The following is a 19,541-nucleotide window of genomic DNA, read 5'->3' as shown; positions in this document are numbered from 1 at the left end:
TACTGAAGTAGCTCCAAAGCTTAGTCAGGTCAGTATGGCAACTAACCTAAAGGGAGCTAGCGCCAAGCCGGTATTGCACGAGAAGAAGGCTACTAAGATCCGTCGGGAGAAGGTTGGGCAGGTTGCCGACCCTAAGGAACGACGGAAACCAGTTCCTCCTTCTACGATGACTACCGAAGTTCGCCGGAGGAAGGCTTGCCCTGGAGGGAAGTTGTGAATCCCAAAAAGGCGAAGAAGGAGCGAAAAGCAGTAGAGGAGGCGGAGGCGCCATTGGCCAAAAAGGGGAATGCCCGTAGAGGAAAGGGCACATCTTCCAATGGTCATGGCAGGAAGGACAGAGGCGAAGCAGTTATCGTCAAGGCTGACTTTCCGAAAGCTTTGCGGGGCGATAAAAAGCTCACTGGCCTAGGGGATGATCAACCGTCTAAGACGAATTAAGTACTCTCCATTTAATTCCACCAATTATTTTCGATATCTTTGCAGATACGTATTTCGACCACAACTGTGTGGTAAAATAATTGGTGGAATTAAATGGAGAGTACTTAATTCGTCTAAGACGGTTGAATACATTCCACTAATATATTTTTCTGAAGGATAGGGGATGATGTCAACTGAATCCACAGAACGCAGAAGGGCGAGATGCTCCTCATCCTAAAGCGGGATGCTGCGCGGAAGAGTTCCGCGTATAAAAAGTGATGCTGGGTGATGCGGTTCAGGTGAGAGCCCTATGCCCAGTAGAGGTAATCCAATGCCGAGGCCTGGACGAAATTACCGAAGCCGGTGAGCTGGTAGCTGCACTGAGAGATCAGTGTGGCGTTGAAATCCAGGACACCGCGATTCGGTTGCGGAAAGGTTATGCTCGAACGCAGGTTGCTTCATTCCAGGTACCTGTGGCTGACGCTAAGAAGGCCAAGCTGAAGGGCTTTGGGACAGAATGTCGAAAGACAAAAGGTCGAATGACAAAAGGTCGATGAGACAAAAGGTCGACGGGACAAAAGGTCGAGGGGACAAAAGGTCGACGGGACAAAAGGTCGAAGGGACAAAAAGTCGAATCAGCAAAATTTCAAAATATATAATTCTGTACACATGAAAAATACTAAATATACGACAAGTTTGAAAACAAGTTTCTGGAAAAAAAATCTAGATTATTACATTTCCCAGAGATTTCTCCTTCTTTAATTCATGGGCAGTTCTTTAACTAATTTACAGTGAATATTCAGCAGCCAGGGCGAGCATTGTATGATTTTGATTAGTTTTCGGGACGAGAACTGAAAAATTAATACTTGTTATATCGTGCTCTTGTAATACGTGTCGCTTCGAGTGCATGTTGTGGGTTTAAGTCAAGATTGGGCCATCATTCTCACGAACAGTCTGTAGGTCGGCTATCTGAATCGCTCAAAAAGGTATCTTATATTACATTTTCCTTGTGCTGAATTTGTTGAAAACATGGGCCAACCTGACCCTTATTTGGCCCAGTGTCACCCCCGATGACGGTACTTACATCATAGTTTTCTTTTGTATTGTTCTCAATACTATGGCTTTTCAATTTTAACCAATTTTGTAATTTCGACCTTTTGTCCCTTCGACCTTTTGTCTTTTCGACATTTTGTCCCGTCGACCTTTTGTCCATTCGACCTTTTGTCCCGTCGACCTTTTGTCCCTTCGACTTTTTGTCCATTCGACCTTTTGTCCTTCGACTTTTTGTCTTTCGACCTTTTGTCCTTCGACCTTTTGTCATAGATTCAGCTGAAGGTGTATTGGTCGAAATGTTCGGTGAGCGCAAACCAAACAACCTCAGGCCTGCTTCAAGTGCTTCGATTAAGGACATATGTCATATGACTACAAAGGTTGTGATCGGAGTCGGCTTTGCCGGAGGTGTGGAGCTGAAGGTCACAAGGCTCACACCTGCCAGGCCGCACCGAGGTGTTTGATCTGTGTTCCTGGCACAGACTACAAACACCCATCCGGTGGGCAGGCCTGTTCGGCCTTCAGACGGGCTCGGTCATGCAAGTAGCTCAAATAAATCTCAACCACTGCGAGGCAGCGCAAGCGCTGCTACAACAGTCGGTACACGAGAAGAAGACTGATGTTGCCTTGCTGTCCGACCCGTACCGCATCACTGCTAAACATAGCAGTTGATGAGGGTTTTGTTATAGCAAAGGTAAACGGAGTTTACTTTTGTAGCTGCTACTTTCCTCCTAGATGGAGCATAGAGCAGTATACTAAGGTATTAGATAATCTTGTAGTGAGACTAACTGGTCTTAAACCAGTAGTTGTAGCAGGTTCACTAACGCTAGAGGTCATATCCTGCTAGAGTCTCTAGCGGTACTGAACGTAGTCCTGCTGAACGAGGGCCAAGCGTCAACGTTCAGAGGATCGAATGGCGAGTCATGCATCGATGTGGCCTTCTGCAGCGCGGGATGGACGGTGGAGCCTGAAATCAGTAAAGCTGATCTAGGATGGCGTACCTCGCAGTTCGACCCAGAACTGCTGGAAGAATCACTACGGTGGGAAAATCGGACTATAGGCCTTAGTGGTGATGAGTTATCCGATGTCCTAACACGAGCATGTGACCGTAAACCACTGCGGTGGACGAGCAGGATAGCTGATCTTCGCTGAACCTGTCTTAGAGCTAAAAGAAGGTTGCGGCGTGCTAGAACCGAAGTGGACAGGCTAGGTCCAAACAGCGAGCAGAGCTCTGAACAACTAAATCAAATGTAGTAAGAGAGCCTGCTTTAAAGAGCTGTGTAGAATGGCCAATAATACTCAATGGGGGGATGCATACAGGGTAGTGACGGCTAGGACCAAAAGCACACCTCCTGAGAAATCCCCGGAGATGTTAGCCAGGATCGTTGAAGGTTTGTTCCCGAAGCATGACTCATCGGACTGGCCCGCCACACCGTACGAGTCAGTGAACGTAGTACCGCTAGTGACTAACGATGAGCTTATCGCCGTTGCAAGAAAACTTAAGCTAAATAAGGCACCAGGGCCGGACTGTATTCCTAACCTGGTCCTTAAGCACGCGATTCTTGCCGCTCCAGATATGTTCAGGAGCTGCCTCCAACGTTGCCTGGACGAAGGAAACTTCCTAGATCGTTGGAAACGGCAGAAGTTGGTGCTATTGCCTAAGCCTGGGAAATCCCCGGGAGAGCCTTCGGCATACAGACCAATTTGCCTACTCGACACAACTGGTAAGTTGTTAGAGAGGGTCATCCTGAATAGATTGAATAGATTGACGGATTATACGGAGTGTGCTGGTGGCTTATCAAGTATGGGTTCCGTGGCTAAGATAGCGCATGGTTTGAATAGGAGGTATTAGGTACTGTGCGTTGTTTACACTAGATGTAGAGAATGCATTTAGTAACGCTAGCTGGGCAGTCATAGCTGATTCCCTTATCAACACGCGTCGGAGTCGTCCGCCGCAGCTTAACATTGGGCGGCTACAAGACGGTAGACTAGCCCAAGACTACGCGCAGCAGCTGCAAGTGGCACTCCCAACGGAAGAGCAGCTAGGCGCAGCATCTCTTGAAGATGGCTGGAGAGATATTCGATCCGCCATTGGAAGCACCGCAACCGCTGCACTAGGCACGGTGGCTCCGGATCAGAGGAACGACTGGTATGACGGCGAATGTGAGCAGAAAGAATGCAGCATGGGCGAGATTGCTGCAACACCGCACGTGGGCGAACGAGGCACGATACAAACGGGCGCGGAACAGACAAAACTCGATTTTCCGAAAGAAAAAGCGCCAGCAGGAAGATCGAGACCGTGAAGAGACGGAGCAACTGTACCGCGCTAGTAACGCAAGAAAGTTCTACGAGAAGTTAAACCGTTCACGTAAGGGCCACGTGCCACAGTCCGATATGATATGTAAACGGGAACCTTCTTACAAACGAGCGTGAGGTGATCCAAAGGTGGCGACAGCACTACGAAGAGCACATCAATGGCGATATGGAAAACAACGGTGGCGATATGGTAATGAACCTAGGAGCACGCACGCAAGACATGCGACTTCCGGCTTCGGATCTCCAGGAAATCCAGGAGGAGATCGGCCGACTGAAAAACAACAAAGCCCTGGAGTTGACCAACTACCAGGAGAGCTGTTTAAACACGGTGGTGAGGCACTGGCTAGAGCGCTGCACTGGGTGATTACCAAGGTTTGGGAGGATGAGGTTCTGCCGCAGGAGTGGATGGAAGGTGACGTGTGTCCCATCTACAAACAGGGCGATAAGCTGGATTGTAGCAACTACCGCGCAATCACATTGCTGAACGCCGCCTACAAGGTACTCTCCCAAATTAACACCAAACTAACACCAATTGCAAGAGAGTTCGTGGGGCAGTACCAGGCGGGATTTATGGGTGAACGCTCTACCACAGACCAGGTGTTCGCCATATGTCAGGTATTGCAGAAATGCCGCGAATACAACGTACCCACACATCATCTATTCATCGACTTCAAAGCCGCATATGATACAATCGATCGGGACCAGCTATGGCAGCTAATGCACGAAAACGGATTTCCGGATAAACTGATACGGTTGATCAAGGCGACGATGGATCGGGTGATGTGCGTAGTTCGAGTTTCAGGGACATTCTCGAGTCCCTTCGAAACGCGTAGAGGGTTACGGCAAGGTGATGGTCTTTCGTGTCTGCTATTCAACATCGCTTTGGAGGGAGTAATACGAAGGGCGGATTGACACGAGTGGTACGATTTTCACGTCCGTCCAGTTATTTGGTTTCATTAATATCATGGCACGTAACTTTGAGAGGATGGAGGAAGCCTACATCAGACTGAAAAGCGAAGCTAAACGGATTGGAATAGTCATCAACACGTCGAAGACGAAGTACATGATAGGAAGAGGCTCAAGAGAGGTCAATGTGAGCCACCCACCACGAGTTTCTATCGGTGGTGACGAAATCGAGGTGGTTGAAGAATTCGTGTATTTGGGCTCACTGGTGACCGCCGATAACGATGTCAGCAGAGAAATTCAGAGGCGCATAGCTGTTGAGGGAACCATCCATCGTTCACACCGCGAAAATCGGTAGACTGCGGTGGGCCGGGCACGTAGCCAGAATGTCGGGCAGTAATCCGGTGAAAATGGTTCTCGACAACGATCCGACAGGAACAAGAAGGCGAGGTGCACAGCGGGCAAGGTGGATCGATCAGGTGGAGGACGATTTGCGGACCCTCCGCAGACTGCGTGGTTGGCGAAGTGCAGCCATGGACCGAGCTGAATGGAGAAGACTTTTATGTGCAGCACAGGCCACTCCGGCTTTAGTCTGATAATAAATAAAAAATGGTCAGGTCAACTTCCACCTATCACAGGTGTTGTCTGAATATGGCTGCTTTAAAAAGTTCCTTCATAGGTTCGGGTTCGCAGATTCTGCGGAGTGCCCGGAATGTGTAGGCGAGGTAGATTCGGCAGAGCATGTGATGTTTGCATGCCCGCGATTCGATGTTGAAGGCAATGCCATGCTGCTTGTCAACGGCATGGATACAACCCCGGACAACCTCGTTGAGAGGATGTGTCGGGAAGAGGTTATATGGAATGCGACAAACACAGCGTCTCAACAGAATATGTTGAAACTACAGCGCTGGTGGCGTCTTGAACAAAACCAGCAGCTGCAGTAGAGACTACTGTGATGCAGTGAACACCATACTCACCCCAACAATAAAAACGTCACGGGTGGGCTGCGGGGACCTACGTATGTAGACATAGAGGTCATTGCGGTTCACACGTGGCGTTTGTTGTGGGGGTGCTCGTCTCCTACGCGAGTTTATGATACAGACCGATAGGTTACTAGGTATCATAGCTTGCGATCGACGGCACCCTTGAAGTCGATGTTGCGTTATAACGTCGATGTATTGCTTTATTGCGGGCCGGGAGATACGGACTGGCGAAAGGGTTTTGGTTTTAGTGGGTCGGGTGATCCCATCCCCGGACTACCTAAGTTAACCTCCTCAGGTGTCTATTCGCAGATTTCCGTTTACCCTTGCTCAAGAAAAAAAAGTTTATGTTTAGTTTAAGTTGAAAACATTGTAATTCCTACATGGTTCAATTCAACCAGAGAAAAAATCCTAACTGCCAGAGGCAATTGAAATGTATTAATGATAACTTAAAAATATAACATAGCATATGTACAACATGTGATAGATTTAGTTCAGAAAAGGTATTGGAGGGTAACCGCCCCTTCGGTGGGCTTTGATCCCACGACCCCAGTTCGCATGACAGGTGCTTTCCCTACTAAGCTACGAAGGACCTCCGTCGTCCACCGCAGCTTAACGGGTACTGATGAAACCAAATTCCCAGCACCAGGTACCAGCCGACCTCTCGCAATACATTTTCAGAACTAACCCTCTCATATGCATTTTTGTACACATGCCAACCAAGTAGGATGAGTATTTAGGGCGGTTACCCTCCAATACCTTTTCCGAACTAAATCTATCACATGTTGTACATATGCATAATCAAGTTTCAGACATAGTAATTAATTTCCACTCCGGGTGGCTTAATACCCGGCATATAGGCAATTAACTTTGAATGTACTGATCTAACATAGCAAATAAGAATAATAGTGTTAAGAAAACACGGAATATCCAGTCTAAGAGATGAATGCATGTATTAGATAATTAGCAAATAACATTAGTAAAAAAAAACAATATTGGATTCCGAAAAGTTCGTCCTTAAACACCGATAACACAACGTTGAAACGCTATTGTTATTGAAGTCGGCGACGTTAACTACGAAGTTGTTTAGCGATAATTATCGAGTTAATTGTAGTATCCTCTATAGTAAAAACTATCTGCCCAAGTAAGTCTTACAATATCTATGCCTGCTCAGCAGATCCGGAGCTTCCTTGAACATGGCAAACAAAATGACATGATGCAAGGAAACAACCAAATTTCTCAACCTAATCAAATAGGTTCTCAATAGGTTGAAAGCATAAAGAATATTGTATGTTTTACTCGTTGCTGGTACTCTATGGTCAGCATGTAACATCGGATGTCACCTGATTGCATTATTCGGTTGGAATATTTCAGAATACATGTCTGATGTGTTCCATCTTAAATGTTGTTGCCTTCATTTGAAAAGAAGACAAAAAAGCTGGCGTGCCCTCAATAGTGGAGGCGCATGGTGATTGGCTGCCTCGAAAATGTTTAGAAATTCATATAATATCCAACATTCGTTCGTTTGATATCGCGAAAGGAATGAACAATAAGAGGAATCCTACATTATCCACCACTCATCACTCATTTTTATTCACTGGCAATTTTTAATCACTATCGATTTACAACCCCACTCCTTACCAAACTGAGGTTGGAAAAAGCTTTATATCTCAATCAATATGAAATTCGAATTGAAGATATTCCTGAATAGACTGAATTGACTCACAGAATTCGATGGAATATTAGATTAGTTAACAACGGGACTGCTTATAAATTATTTCACAGATTGTTGAGGTTCAAAGAAATCTTCGAAACTAAAAAATATTAAGCTCTTTTAATAAAGTGTCTTAACCTGTCATTAGACGAGTTTAGTAGTATTCCATTTAATTACAAACGTCTTAATCTTAACAGATACTTATTTTGACCTCAACTGCCAAACCTCAGCTCGACACGACACGACTCAACAGTCAAGTCAAGTACGAGACACTGAACGCGGCATTACAGTTCAGGTCGAAATACGTATCTGTAAAAACTACAACGTGGTGGATTTAAATGGAATAGTACCAAACTCGTCTTATAACAGGTTCCGAAACAAGTTTTTTTCTTCCTTTATTTATGTGAATTTTAAAATTTTAAGTAAGAGTATCCTAAAGGCGTAATCACATTGAATGATTTCTCGTAATCGATTTTCTCTTTCGTCAATAACTCAACAATCGTGATTGTTGCGTCTGATGCAAGTTGCAATCATCACAATCTATCACATTTAACCGTTAAAATCTTCAGCAAGATGCCGCATTTTTCTACATTGATAAGTCAAGATCACCGACGAATTGAAATCAGTCAATCAATATACATCGTTATGATACTGAGTGCGAGTTATATACAAAATATCTAGGTGTCAAGAATCCTTATTCTTAATTATCAAGCTAAGGCAAATACTCACTTCTCGTTCAGTGTTTCGACGAGTACCCGCAGGATGTCGGAGCACTGTGAATGGAATTCCAACAATCCTTCGGCAAATGTGACTAGTTGTGAAACCTGCTCTACCTGTTAGAAAAAAAAATAAACATCTTACATCATCACAAAATATGCAAAGATATAACTCATTTCATGCTTACATCATTCTCCAGCAGATTGTACATTCCAACCTGCGCCAGCTGCAGGGATTCGGCAAACTTCTCCTCGGCGCTTCGGATTTCATCATCTGTAATTTGAGATCCTATTGTTCAGTATATAACCGGCCACGATTAGTGGGGGTAAAACCCAAGGAAGAAAACAAAATATTCCAAGAAATGAAAAACGCAAAACACCATTAGAGGTACCAACATCAGCAGCAAAAGCGGGAAACAGCGGGCGCAGCAAACGGCCAGGATACAAACATAATCAAAAACATGGAAATAAATAAATAAGGAAAACACAAATTAAAACGTCAATTCTAATACGGATCCTAACTAAAGGTCCTCTAATTGGACAAATTAACAAGATTAAACGGACTGGATGGTACGGCATTGGTGCCATGGAACTGGAAATGGAAGGAAAGACAGGGGCCAAGGATAAATGTCGGGTGCAACATTATCATCTCTTGTTGCTTATGGATAGCCAACAAGGACTGGAGAGTGGATCCCGTCCAATCGTGATCTCCACCTCCGTTACGACAACCGTCATGTCAACGGATGATTAATCGCTGAAACGGCTAATTAAATGAGTAACAATTTTACTGAATACGAAATGCCGCGTCCTATTGACTATTGGAGCCGCGGGGGTCGAAATATAGCGTTCAGGAAGAAGGCGATGATTTTTACTAGACAATGGAGGTCAAGGATGTTTTGAAACTAATGACGCTGTGTAGGTATTTCAATTATAAATCTAACTTGTAAGTAATATTCCTGTTAAACAAATTATATTTAAAAGATCTACACTGAAACCGATGCTGTACTGTTATGAACTTTCAACAACAACCGATAATATCTATAATTGTGTTTTGTTTTGCACACAATTGTAATGTATAAAGAAGAAGGCTAAAACATCGTCCTGTATTTTAAATAGTGTTGCGATGTTGACAAAGGGGATGAAAATTAATATTTTCAACTGCAATGGATGAAGGGAATAATTTAAAGAAGTCACTGAAGGACATTTTAAATGATGACGTTTCTGTTCTTTCGAATCATGCTTTCCATAGACGACACCAGAAATATCCAAAGTTAGGTATAGACGGTTCGTAATCACCCTAAATTGTAAATACGACGTCTGATGCTTGATTGGAATTTGGAAGTTCAGTCAACGCTATTCGATTGATTGACGATGAAATTGTTGGAAGTTTCAACGAATCTGCACCATCGCTGTTTATAATTGAGCTACAGCTAAAACAAAATACTTCTCGTTGTTTGCCTGCGGCGGTATGCTTTTATCTTCTCATGAAAATATGTTAGGAAAAGTGCACGATAAAAAAAAAACAGAGGTTTGTTGGGAGTGATAAATATCTACTAGGAATTGAAACAGGATGGAAGGAAAGGAAAGAAACCGCAGGTTCATCATATACGACTGTAACAAAATATGAAAAATCTGTATTTCTTACCTTTGGCTTGTCGTCGCTTTTTGCAGTCGAAATCAAGACGTCGTCCTTGGAGTTTTTTGCGGTGATGCTGTTTTTCCCAAGAGAGCACATCATTTGTTGAAGGAAGAGAAAGAAAAACGGAAACAATTAATTAACTCTTGCTGCTGCTGCCAGCACGTAACTTGGTGAACAAACATGGCTGAAATCTAGCCCTGTGAGGGTAATTTTCGCTGAAAGGTAAACTTCCGCTTACACCGACTGAGACAAGTGGGAAGGCAAAATGTTCTATCTTTTGCTCCATCTCACTAACTACTGTCCCCGAAAGGACAGCTATACTGTTTTGAAGCTGCCTGCATGCCCTCATGGGAATGGGGATGGAAGCAAACACAGGATGACTAGTGCAAGTACCAACGGCTTACGGCACTTGCAGCATAAAAGGTTAGTGGGAAAAGGTTATGACATTTTGGTCTGTGGATCTCGAGGAGTAAGTAAAGTGTCTGCATTTCGAGCTTGAGTGGGACTCGAAACTGTACAAATAACAGAAACCATTCTTCTAACAGAAACGGACAAATCTAAAGGCATGGTGGCAGCTCATTCAAGATAATTTTTCAAGAGAAATAAAATGCTTTTTTATTAAAAGTTATTTAGGTTATAGTTCTTTGTGAATTATTCCGAAGTTTATCTATTGAACGAATTTGAAAAAAGGTTATATTTGTGAACATTAGACCATCAAAAATGCAGTGTCTAAAGTATGCAACACTAGTTTGCGACAACATTTATTATTGATTTCTCAAGTAAGATGAAGGATTCGAATATTGACACATAGAATATTTCCTGCAAGAGCTGCATGGACGAAATTTGAGGGGGAAACTAAAAGTTGGTTTTTAAATCAAAATCACAAAAGTTGTCTTATTCATAAAAATCATTTACCTAGTGGCGACACTGACTGCGCTGAATGTTATTAAGGCTTGATCGCGACAAAATCTGGACACATAACTTTAAGAATAAAAATAAACTGCTGTTTTTTTAAATTCCACTAGAACTTTTTCTGATTTTTCTCGACAACTTCCCACGGAAAAATATTCTACAGAAAAATATTTCAAAATTTCAAGCAAAATCTAGAGATGCTACATGTACCAAAAACCAAGCAATAAGCATTATACGCCCGAGTAGTAAACGTTGCGAACGGGAATAGGGAGTGCTGCCCAAATCGTCCGATACCCTAAAGATATTTAATTGGCAAAAAAAAGAGCTGCGTTGGCGGCTTTTCCAGATTTGTGACCTCTGTGATCTTATTGTGTAGGGGCCTGTCTAGAGAATAGAAAGGTGTGGGTTCGAATTTCACCAAGACGCGTGTTTTTTTTTTTTTGTTGCAGTTTCGTCCATTTCGTAAGCAAGTGCAATGTACATGCACAACCAAGATATTTAACGGAAAAAAAGACTTTTTGTTCGTTATTCTCATTAGTTGATCATAGTGCAAAAATTTACATAAGTTGTCCGGTACAACATATAAAAAAATAAAAAAAAAGTACCTTGACTTTTAAGTTTTGATCCGGTCGAGACAAATGCGACCTTCAAAAGTTTGCAGTAGTCATATCGGTCAAGTAAATACCGAAGTGTTGCTCGTCGTTTCATAGTCTAAAGCGCGATCTACAACAGTTTGCATATGCCACTGGGAATGTATGCTGTGATTTTTATCTCTCTCGTCGATGGACAGCAAACAGTTCGCAAATGCCGCCGGGCATGTATGGTGAGGGATGTTCATGTTCGGCTCATAGACACTTCGAACGATCGCTATCGTTTGGGCTTAATGCGGTCGAAAAGTTAATCAATTGATACGCGTTTGATCGAGTTCCTGCTCGGTGTGCAGGTAGTTAGTTAGTAATGCGGCCGATTAGTTAGTTAAAATAAAAAAAAAATGGCTTATCAAAGTGAGCCCAGATCCAACGATGCCTACCGACTAACTAATACTCCTTCCAATGGTTTTTGTGGAGACGCAGATGTAAAGGCTAAGGAGGTCCGGAGTTAGTCTACAAGCTGCCGCCAAGCTATAAGCTGAATTAGGAACGGTACAAGCGTAATTCCATATCCTCAGGCCGCTTCTCAGGGCACCCGGGGACATCAATAAGCAGCACCCATCCGAACACAACAATGGGGGCATGGGGCAGCAGGGGCTATGTCCAAGGGCTTGACGATCTCTCCCCAGGCCATCTGCGAGTTTTGTCGCCTGCCTAGGATGTGGTGGGGTTTGACAGAGGGCCCTGTTAAACCTCTATAAAAAGCTGCATGTATCCGCAAGTAGGCTCCGCCAAAGCACACAAGCCCAAGTCCTGGTGTTAGGTGGGACGCTAAACAGCCCTGACACGACGGCCCTCCGACGAGACAGGAGGTTTGCGCAGGCCCAATAAGCCGCCTTTAAAAACAACCATTACGAACGACATAGAAGATAATACGACTCGATGCAATCGGCAACGACCTAGACGACGAATAAAGGATTGGAAGCTTGAAACATGGAATTGCAAGTCGCTAGGCTTTGCAGGTTGCGACAGGATAATCTTCGATGAATTACATCCCCGTAAATCTGCTGGACAGGACAGAAAGTGTGGAAAAGCGGGCATCGAGCGGCTACCTACTACCAAAGCTGTGGCACCACCAACGAGCTGGGAACCGACCTCATAGTGCTGGGTGAGACGCGCCAACGCGTGATTGGGTGGCAGCCAATCAACGCAAGGGTGTGCAAGCTGAGGATAAAAGGCCGTTTCTTCAACTACAGCATCATCAACGTGCATTGCCCACACGAAGGAAGACCCAACGACGAGAAAGTAGCGTTCTACGCATAGCTGAACTAGACATACAATGGATGCCCACTACGGGACATCAAAATCGTCTTCGTCGACATGAACGCAGAAGTAGGAAGGGAGGAAATGTATAGACCGGTCATCGGACTGGATAGTCTGCACATCGTATCGAATAATAACGGCTTACGATGCATAAACTTCGCAGCCTCTCGCGGAATGGTAGTCCGAAGCACCTTCTTCCCCGCAAAAATATTCACAAGGCCACTTGGAGATCACCTAACCAAGAAACGGAAAACCAAATCGACCACGTTCTAATCGACGGTAAATTCTTCTCCGACAACACGAACGTCCGCACTTACCGCAGTACGAATTTTGAATCCGACCACTACTTCGTTGCAGTATGCCTGCGCTCAAAATTCTCGACGGTGTACAATACGTGTCGAAGTCGACTAAACATTGGGCGGCTTCAAGACGGTAGACTAGCCCAAGAATACGCGCAGCAGCTGGAAGTGGCACTCCCAACGGAAGAGCAGCTATGCCGTCTCTTGAAGATGGCTGGAGAAATATTCGATCCGCCATTGGTAGCACCGCAACCGCTGCACTTGGCACGGTGCCCCCGGATCAGAGAAACGACTGGTATGACGGCGAATGTGAGCAGTTAGTAGAAGAGAAGAATGCAGCATGGGCGAGATTGCTGCAACACCGCACGAGGGCAAACGAGGCACAATATAAAAAGGCGCGGAACAGAGAAAACTCGAAGATCGAGACCATGAAGAGACGGAGCAACTGTACCGCGCTAATAACACACGAAAGTTCTATGAGAAGTTGAACCGTTCACGTAAGGGCCACGTGCCACAGCTTGATATGTGTAAGGACATAAACGGGAACCTTCTTACGAACGAGCGTGAGGTGATCCAAAGGTGGCGGCAGCACTACGAAGAGCACCTGAATGGCGATGTGGCAGACGAAGATGGCGGTATGGTGATGGACTAGGGGAACGCGTGCAGGACATAATTCTACCGGCTCCGGATCTCCACCACCAACTAGCACCAATTGCAAGGAGTCCGTGGGGCAGTACCAGGCGGATTTTATGGGCGAACGCTCTACCACGGACCAGGTGTTCGCCATTCGCTAAGTACTGCAGAAATGCCGCGAATACAATGTGCCCCCAAAGCAGCCATTAACGACGCAGCGGAGAACAATGTCGGGTATGTGGGACGAAGTCGATGGAACGATTGGTTCGACGAAGAGTTGAGACAGATTCGGGAGGTGAGGGACGCAGCGCGGGTGGTCGAGCAGCAGCAAGGTACCCGGCAGAACGTGGAACGTTATAGACGGAAGCGGAGACAGCAGACCTGCCTTTTTTCAGGAGAAGAAACGCCGCCTGGAAGAAGCGGAGTGCGAGGAGATGGAACAGCTGTGCCGTTCTCAAGAAACACGCAAGTTCTATCAGAAGCTCAACGCATCCCGCAAAGGTTTTGTGCCGCGAGCCGAAATGTGCCGGGATAAGGATGGGAGCATCTTGACGGACGAACGTGTGGTGATCGAAAGGTGGAAGCGGCACTACGAGGAACATCTGAATGGCGCTGAGAGTACAGGCAGTGAAAGTCAAGGCAGCGGAGGAGATGACTACGTCAGTTCAGCGGACGATGGAAGCCAACCAGCTCCCACCTTGAGGGAAGTTAAGGATGCCATTCAACAGCTAAAGACCAATAAAGCAGCTGGTAAGGATGGTATCGGAGCTGAGCTCATCAAGATGGGCCCGGAAAAGCTGGCCACTTGCCTGCACAAACTGATAGTCAGAATCTGGGAAACCGAACAGCTACCGGAGGAGTGGAAGGAAGGGGTTATATGCCCCATCTACAAGAAAGGCGACAAACTGGAGTGTGAGAACTTTCAAGCGATCACCATCCTTAATGCCGCCTACAAAGTGATATCCCAGATCATCTTCCGTCGTCTGTCATTAGTGAACGAGTTCGTGGGAAGTTATCAAGCCGGCTGCGTTGACGGCCGCTCGACAACGGACCAGATCTTTACTGTACGGCAAATCCTTCAAAAATGCCGGGAATACCAGGTCCCAACGCACCATCTGTTCGTTGATTTCAAGGCGGCATACGACAGTATAGACCGCGTAGAGCTATGGAAAATTATGGACGAGAACAGCTTCCCTGGGAAGCATACCAGACTGATCAAAGCAACGGTGGATGGTGTGCAAAACTGTGTGAAGATTTCGGGCGAACACTCCAGTTCGTTCGAATCGCGCCGGGGACTAAGACAAGGTGATGGACTTTCGTGCCTGTTGTTCAACGTTGCGCTAGAAGGTGTCATGCGGAGAGCCGGGTGTAACAGCCGGGGTACGATTTTCAACAGATCCAGTCAATTTATTTGCTTCGCGGATGACATGGACATTGTTGGCCGAACATTTGCAAAGGTGGCAGAACTGTACACCCGCCTGAAACGTGAAGCAACAAAAGTTGGACTGGTGGTGAATGCGTCAAAGACAAAGTACATGCTTGTGGGCGGAGCCGAGCGCGACAGGGCCCGCCTGGGAAGCAGTGTTACGATAGACGGGGATACCTTCGAGGTGGTCGAGGAATTCGTCTACCTCGGATCCTTGCTAACGGCTGACAACAACGTTAGTCGTGAAATACGAAGGCGCATCATCAGTGGAAGTCGGGCCTACTACGGGCTCCAGAAGAAACTGCGGTCGAAAAATATTCGCCACCGCACCTGTCATGTACAAGACGCTCATAAGTCCGGTTGACCTCTACGGACATGAAACATGGACAATGCTCGAGGAGGACTTGCAAGTACTCGGAGTATTCGAGAGACGGGTGCTTAGGACCATCTTTGGCGGTGTGCAAGAAGACGGTGTGTGGCGGCGAAAAATAAACCACGAGGTTGCCCAAATCTACGGCAAACTCAATATCCAGAAGGTGGCAACAGCTGGAAGGCTACGATGTACAGGACATGTTTCAAGAATGCTGGACAGCAACCCTGCAAAGATGGTGTTTACTTCCGATCCGGCAGGTACGAGACGGCGTGGAGCGCAGCGAGCGAGATGGGCAGACCAGGTGCAAAACGACTTGGCGAGCGTGGGGCGTATCCGAGGATGGAGAGATTCGGCCTCGAACCGTGCATTGTGGCGTCAAATTGTTGATTCAGTGTTATCTGTTTAGATGTTAACTAAATAAATGAAATGAAAACCTTCACCACTTCAAGCAAGAGTAGCCTTTAGGGAACAAATAACCTATTCTCGATAAGCAGTCTTTGTGGTACTGTAGCTAAAGTGAGCGCAATCCAGTGCCATTTTTGTTGGTGTTCTGGGTTCGAATCCTGCCGCAGTATTTTTTTTAAATTCACGCCGAAAGTTTTCACGAAAAATTAGCAAAGCATAAGAATGATGAAACGATTTTCGTTTATCTTTCAGGCGTGTTCTAGAGAAAAAGTAGTAAGAGAAAGATATTTGATCAGCATCTATGCCCCAACGATAAGCCTGATGACGTGAAGGATGAGTTCTATGAGAACCTTGATAAGGCCAACGGAGAGTACTCAACACACGATGTGAAGATTGTCATCAGGGATGCAAATGCGCAGATCGGAATAGAAGGTTTCTTTCGCCATGTCATTGGTACGGAAAGCCTTCATTCCGATACCAACGATAATGGTCTGCGACTTGTGACGTTTGCTGCTGCTAGAGGGATGGCAATCGACAGTACCTACTTCGCACGTAAGAATATCCGCAAACACACCTTGCAACATCCAAGTGGAGACACTTGCTCACAGATAGACCACGTGCTGATCGACGTACGACATTTCTCGGATGTTATAGATGTAAGGTCCTTCAGAGGTGACCATTGACTCGAACGATGCGTTTCAATATCCAACGATTGTCAGTTGAACAAGTTGCTGAACAGTACCACCAGAAGCTGGATGAGCGGATAGGAGATGCCACCGGATCTGGCGACGTCAACAGATTGTGATCCACGAAGCTGTGACTACAACAGCGCAGGAAGTGTTAGGCACTGCACAGCGACGCCAACGAAATGGTTGGTTTGATGAGGAGTGCCAGCGAGTGACGGACGAGAAAAATGTTGCTAGGAGTCGAATGCTAGTGGCTCGTATCCGTTCCAACAGAGAGCGGTACAGTGTAGCAAGGGCAGAAGAGAAACGAATCCACCGTAGAAAAAAGGCAACACGAAGAGAGTGTGATAGCTGAAGCGCAGGAGAACATGGATAGAAACGATATGCGGAGGTTTTACGCAACTGTCAATGGCGCGCGGCATAAGACTGCGCCAGTGCCCGCCATGTGCAAAGACCAAGAGGGCAATTTGCTGACAGACAAGACTATGGTGGCAGCCAGATGGAAGGAGCACTTCGAAGATTTGTTGAACGGTGGAAACTAAGGTGTATTAAGGAGCAGGATGGACATAGTCGGCGGCGACGCTCAAGCTGTGGAACCACCAACGCGTTGCAACGCTGGACGAGGTTAAGAAGGCTCTAAACAAGCTGAAAAACAGTAAAGCTGCTGGGAAGGACGAGATCGGTCGAGCTTCTCAAACACGAAAGTGACCATTATCCAGAAAATATGGGAGGATGAAGAACTGCCTGCCGGCTGGTTGGATGGCCTCATATACCCAATCTATAATAAAGGGCATAGACTAGAATGTGCCAATTACAGAGGGATCACCCTTCGTCGGAGAATAACAGGCAGGTTTTCGTGAGGACTGTAACTTTCTGGGGGCCAGGGCCGTGTTACTTCCAGCACTGTTGAGACCCCCTTTAACAAGCCACATGGTCGGTTTTACGCTCGTGACACTCCGCGATAGAAAACACTCGAAGTTGTCTCATGCCAAACTCTCACTTTTTATTCTCGGTTACTGGTACAATTTATTTTTCTCCTTGACGTCCTACTTTCTCTCTCTATTCCTGCGACCGTTCACAAATACCGGACGACGCCTCCCCTTTCTTGGCGCTAACTCCTACCTTTCTCTTCCTCACTTCTCCCAATACTTTTTTCTTCGGGGCCCGCGCACTGCTACCCGTCGACTATCTGCGATTCACTATCCCTTCGGCTTGATCACCAGCTTCTTCTTCGGCGGTCTGCAGCCTCTCGTGGACCTTCTGTCTGTTCCGTGCACTCCTCGAGTATGGTAACGGACTCGAGGCTTCAGTAGTCCGTAGACTTGCTGGAAAAACCTGGGTTTTTGGCGCACTAGGTCGACACACACCACTAAAGCAGGTATGGGGTTGTGTAACGGCTTTCCCAGAATGGCGTTCATGGGAAACCGCGATGGGGTTTTATAATAAAAACCGCGAGGTCCTGGTGGCACGATAGGGACACAAGATGGCGATTAAAGGACACATAGGGAACAGGGGCTAGTCTTGGGGTTTGTTTCAGCTGATGAGTAGTAGTAAATTACTTTCCACATCAAACGTTCCACGTTAACAACCGCGATTATTTTCCTTTTTTTACAATTTAAACGAATACAAAACGCGTAAAATTTCACCAATCTTGGACAACACACTAGCACTTGTTACAGGGCCGATCAACGACGGATCAGATGTTTAGCCTGCGGATGATCCTCGATAAATTCCGGGAGTACATCTTGCAGACTCACCATCTGTTCATTGATTTCAAAGCAGCGTTCGGTTCAGTGCAGATAAATGAGCTGTGGTAGATAATGTCCGAGCATGGTTTTCCGGCGAAACTTATTAGACTGAAACTTGCAACGATGGATAGCTCGAAATCAAGTATTCGGTTTGCAGACGAAGTGTCAACCTCGTTTGTGACCTTAGACGGATTGAAGCAGGGTGATGCACTTTCGAATTTATTGTTCAATATTGCAATCCAAGGCGCTATTAGGAGATCTGACGTGCAGAGGAACGGCACTAACATCACACATCACACGCTCACATATGATCCTGGGCATTGCGGACGACATTGACCTTATTGGAATCGATCGCAGAGCAGTAGTGGAGGCTTTTTTCCCACTGAAGAGGGAGACGGCAGGGATAGGCTTAACCATTAACTCTACCAAAACAAAGTACATTATGACAGGTAGAAATAGGGGAAGACCTAGTGGTGTTGGTGCAGAGGTAGTGCTTGATGGGGATGTGTTTGAAGCTGTTGAAGAATTTGTTTACCTTGGAACGCTTGTGACATGTGACAATGAGGTTTCCCGTGAAGTGAAAAGACGTATTGCTGCTGTGAATAGGGCCTTTTACGGATAACGTAACCAGCTTAGGTCCCGCAACATGCAGACGGAAACGAAATTTGCTCTATACAAAACTCTGATTCTACCAGTGGCCCTTTATGGACATGAAGCATGAACATTAAAAGAGGCGGACCGGAGAGCTTTCGGGATTTTCGAGCGAAAAGTGCTGCGTACAATACTCGGAGGGAAACTAGAAAATGGTGTGTGACGCAGACGCATGAATCATGAGCTGTATCAAGTATACAAAGAAGAAAATATTGTGAATCGTATAAAATACGGCAGACTTCGGTGGGCTGGTCACTTAGTGCGAATGTCGGAAGAAAGAATAGCGAAAACAATATTCAACAGAGAACCAGATAGGGGCCGGCGACTTCGTGGAAGGCCACGAACACGCTGGCTGCACGCGGTGGAATCGGACCGGGGACCCTGAACGTTCGGGGAAACTGGAGGAACATCACCCAAGACCGACGATCATGCAGCTCTACAATACGCCAGGCATATGTGTATCGACGCTGTAGCCAACCAGGTATCCAGGTAGGTAGGATTCGGGTGATGCTGATCGACAATCATTCTTTTCAGTAGAATAGGTTCTTTTCAATCAATTCGAATAATGAATAAAAATGAATTCGGTATTATCCCTCCTCCAGTGATTATTGTGGCCCTGAAAATGGCCTAATTGTTTAATAGATCAGATCTAATCCGCTTCATTTCCAGAGCGACGCCAAGCTAAATGTAACTCAGATGCTGTTGCCATGGGAGGAAATCGATCTATATAGCCAGTGTTGTTGAAGAGCGAAAAACATCA

At 45.9% G+C, this 19,541-nt stretch overlaps 1 protein-coding gene across 7 annotated transcripts in view; it reads right to left on the bottom strand.

Annotated features, from left to right (window-relative positions):
* The window catches only part of LOC134226146 (endophilin-A-like), a 98,522-nt gene that overhangs the window by 35,814 nt on the left and 43,167 nt on the right, over window positions 1-19,541 (bottom strand). For 4 of the 7 annotated variants that reach the window (XM_062706728.1, XM_062706731.1, XM_062706733.1 and 1 more), the window contains 3 exons: window positions 9,742-9,808; window positions 8,285-8,385; window positions 8,110-8,213 (listed from right to left, as the gene is read on the bottom strand). In XM_062706728.1, coding sequence (XP_062562712.1) covers window positions 8,110-8,213; window positions 8,285-8,385; window positions 9,742-9,808 — 272 coding nt within the window. The remainder of the gene's footprint in view (window positions 1-8,109; window positions 8,214-8,284; window positions 8,386-9,741; window positions 9,809-19,541) is intronic. The other 3 variants (XM_062706734.1, XM_062706729.1, XM_062706732.1) reach the window with 1 other exon arrangement.

This window comes from Armigeres subalbatus, chromosome 3 (genome assembly GCF_024139115.2).
Source record: "Armigeres subalbatus isolate Guangzhou_Male chromosome 3, GZ_Asu_2, whole genome shotgun sequence".
Classification (NCBI taxonomy): domain Eukaryota; kingdom Metazoa; phylum Arthropoda; class Insecta; order Diptera; family Culicidae; genus Armigeres; species Armigeres subalbatus.
Note: the sequence above shows the minus strand (reverse complement) of the source record. Positions and strands in the feature narration are given on the sequence as shown.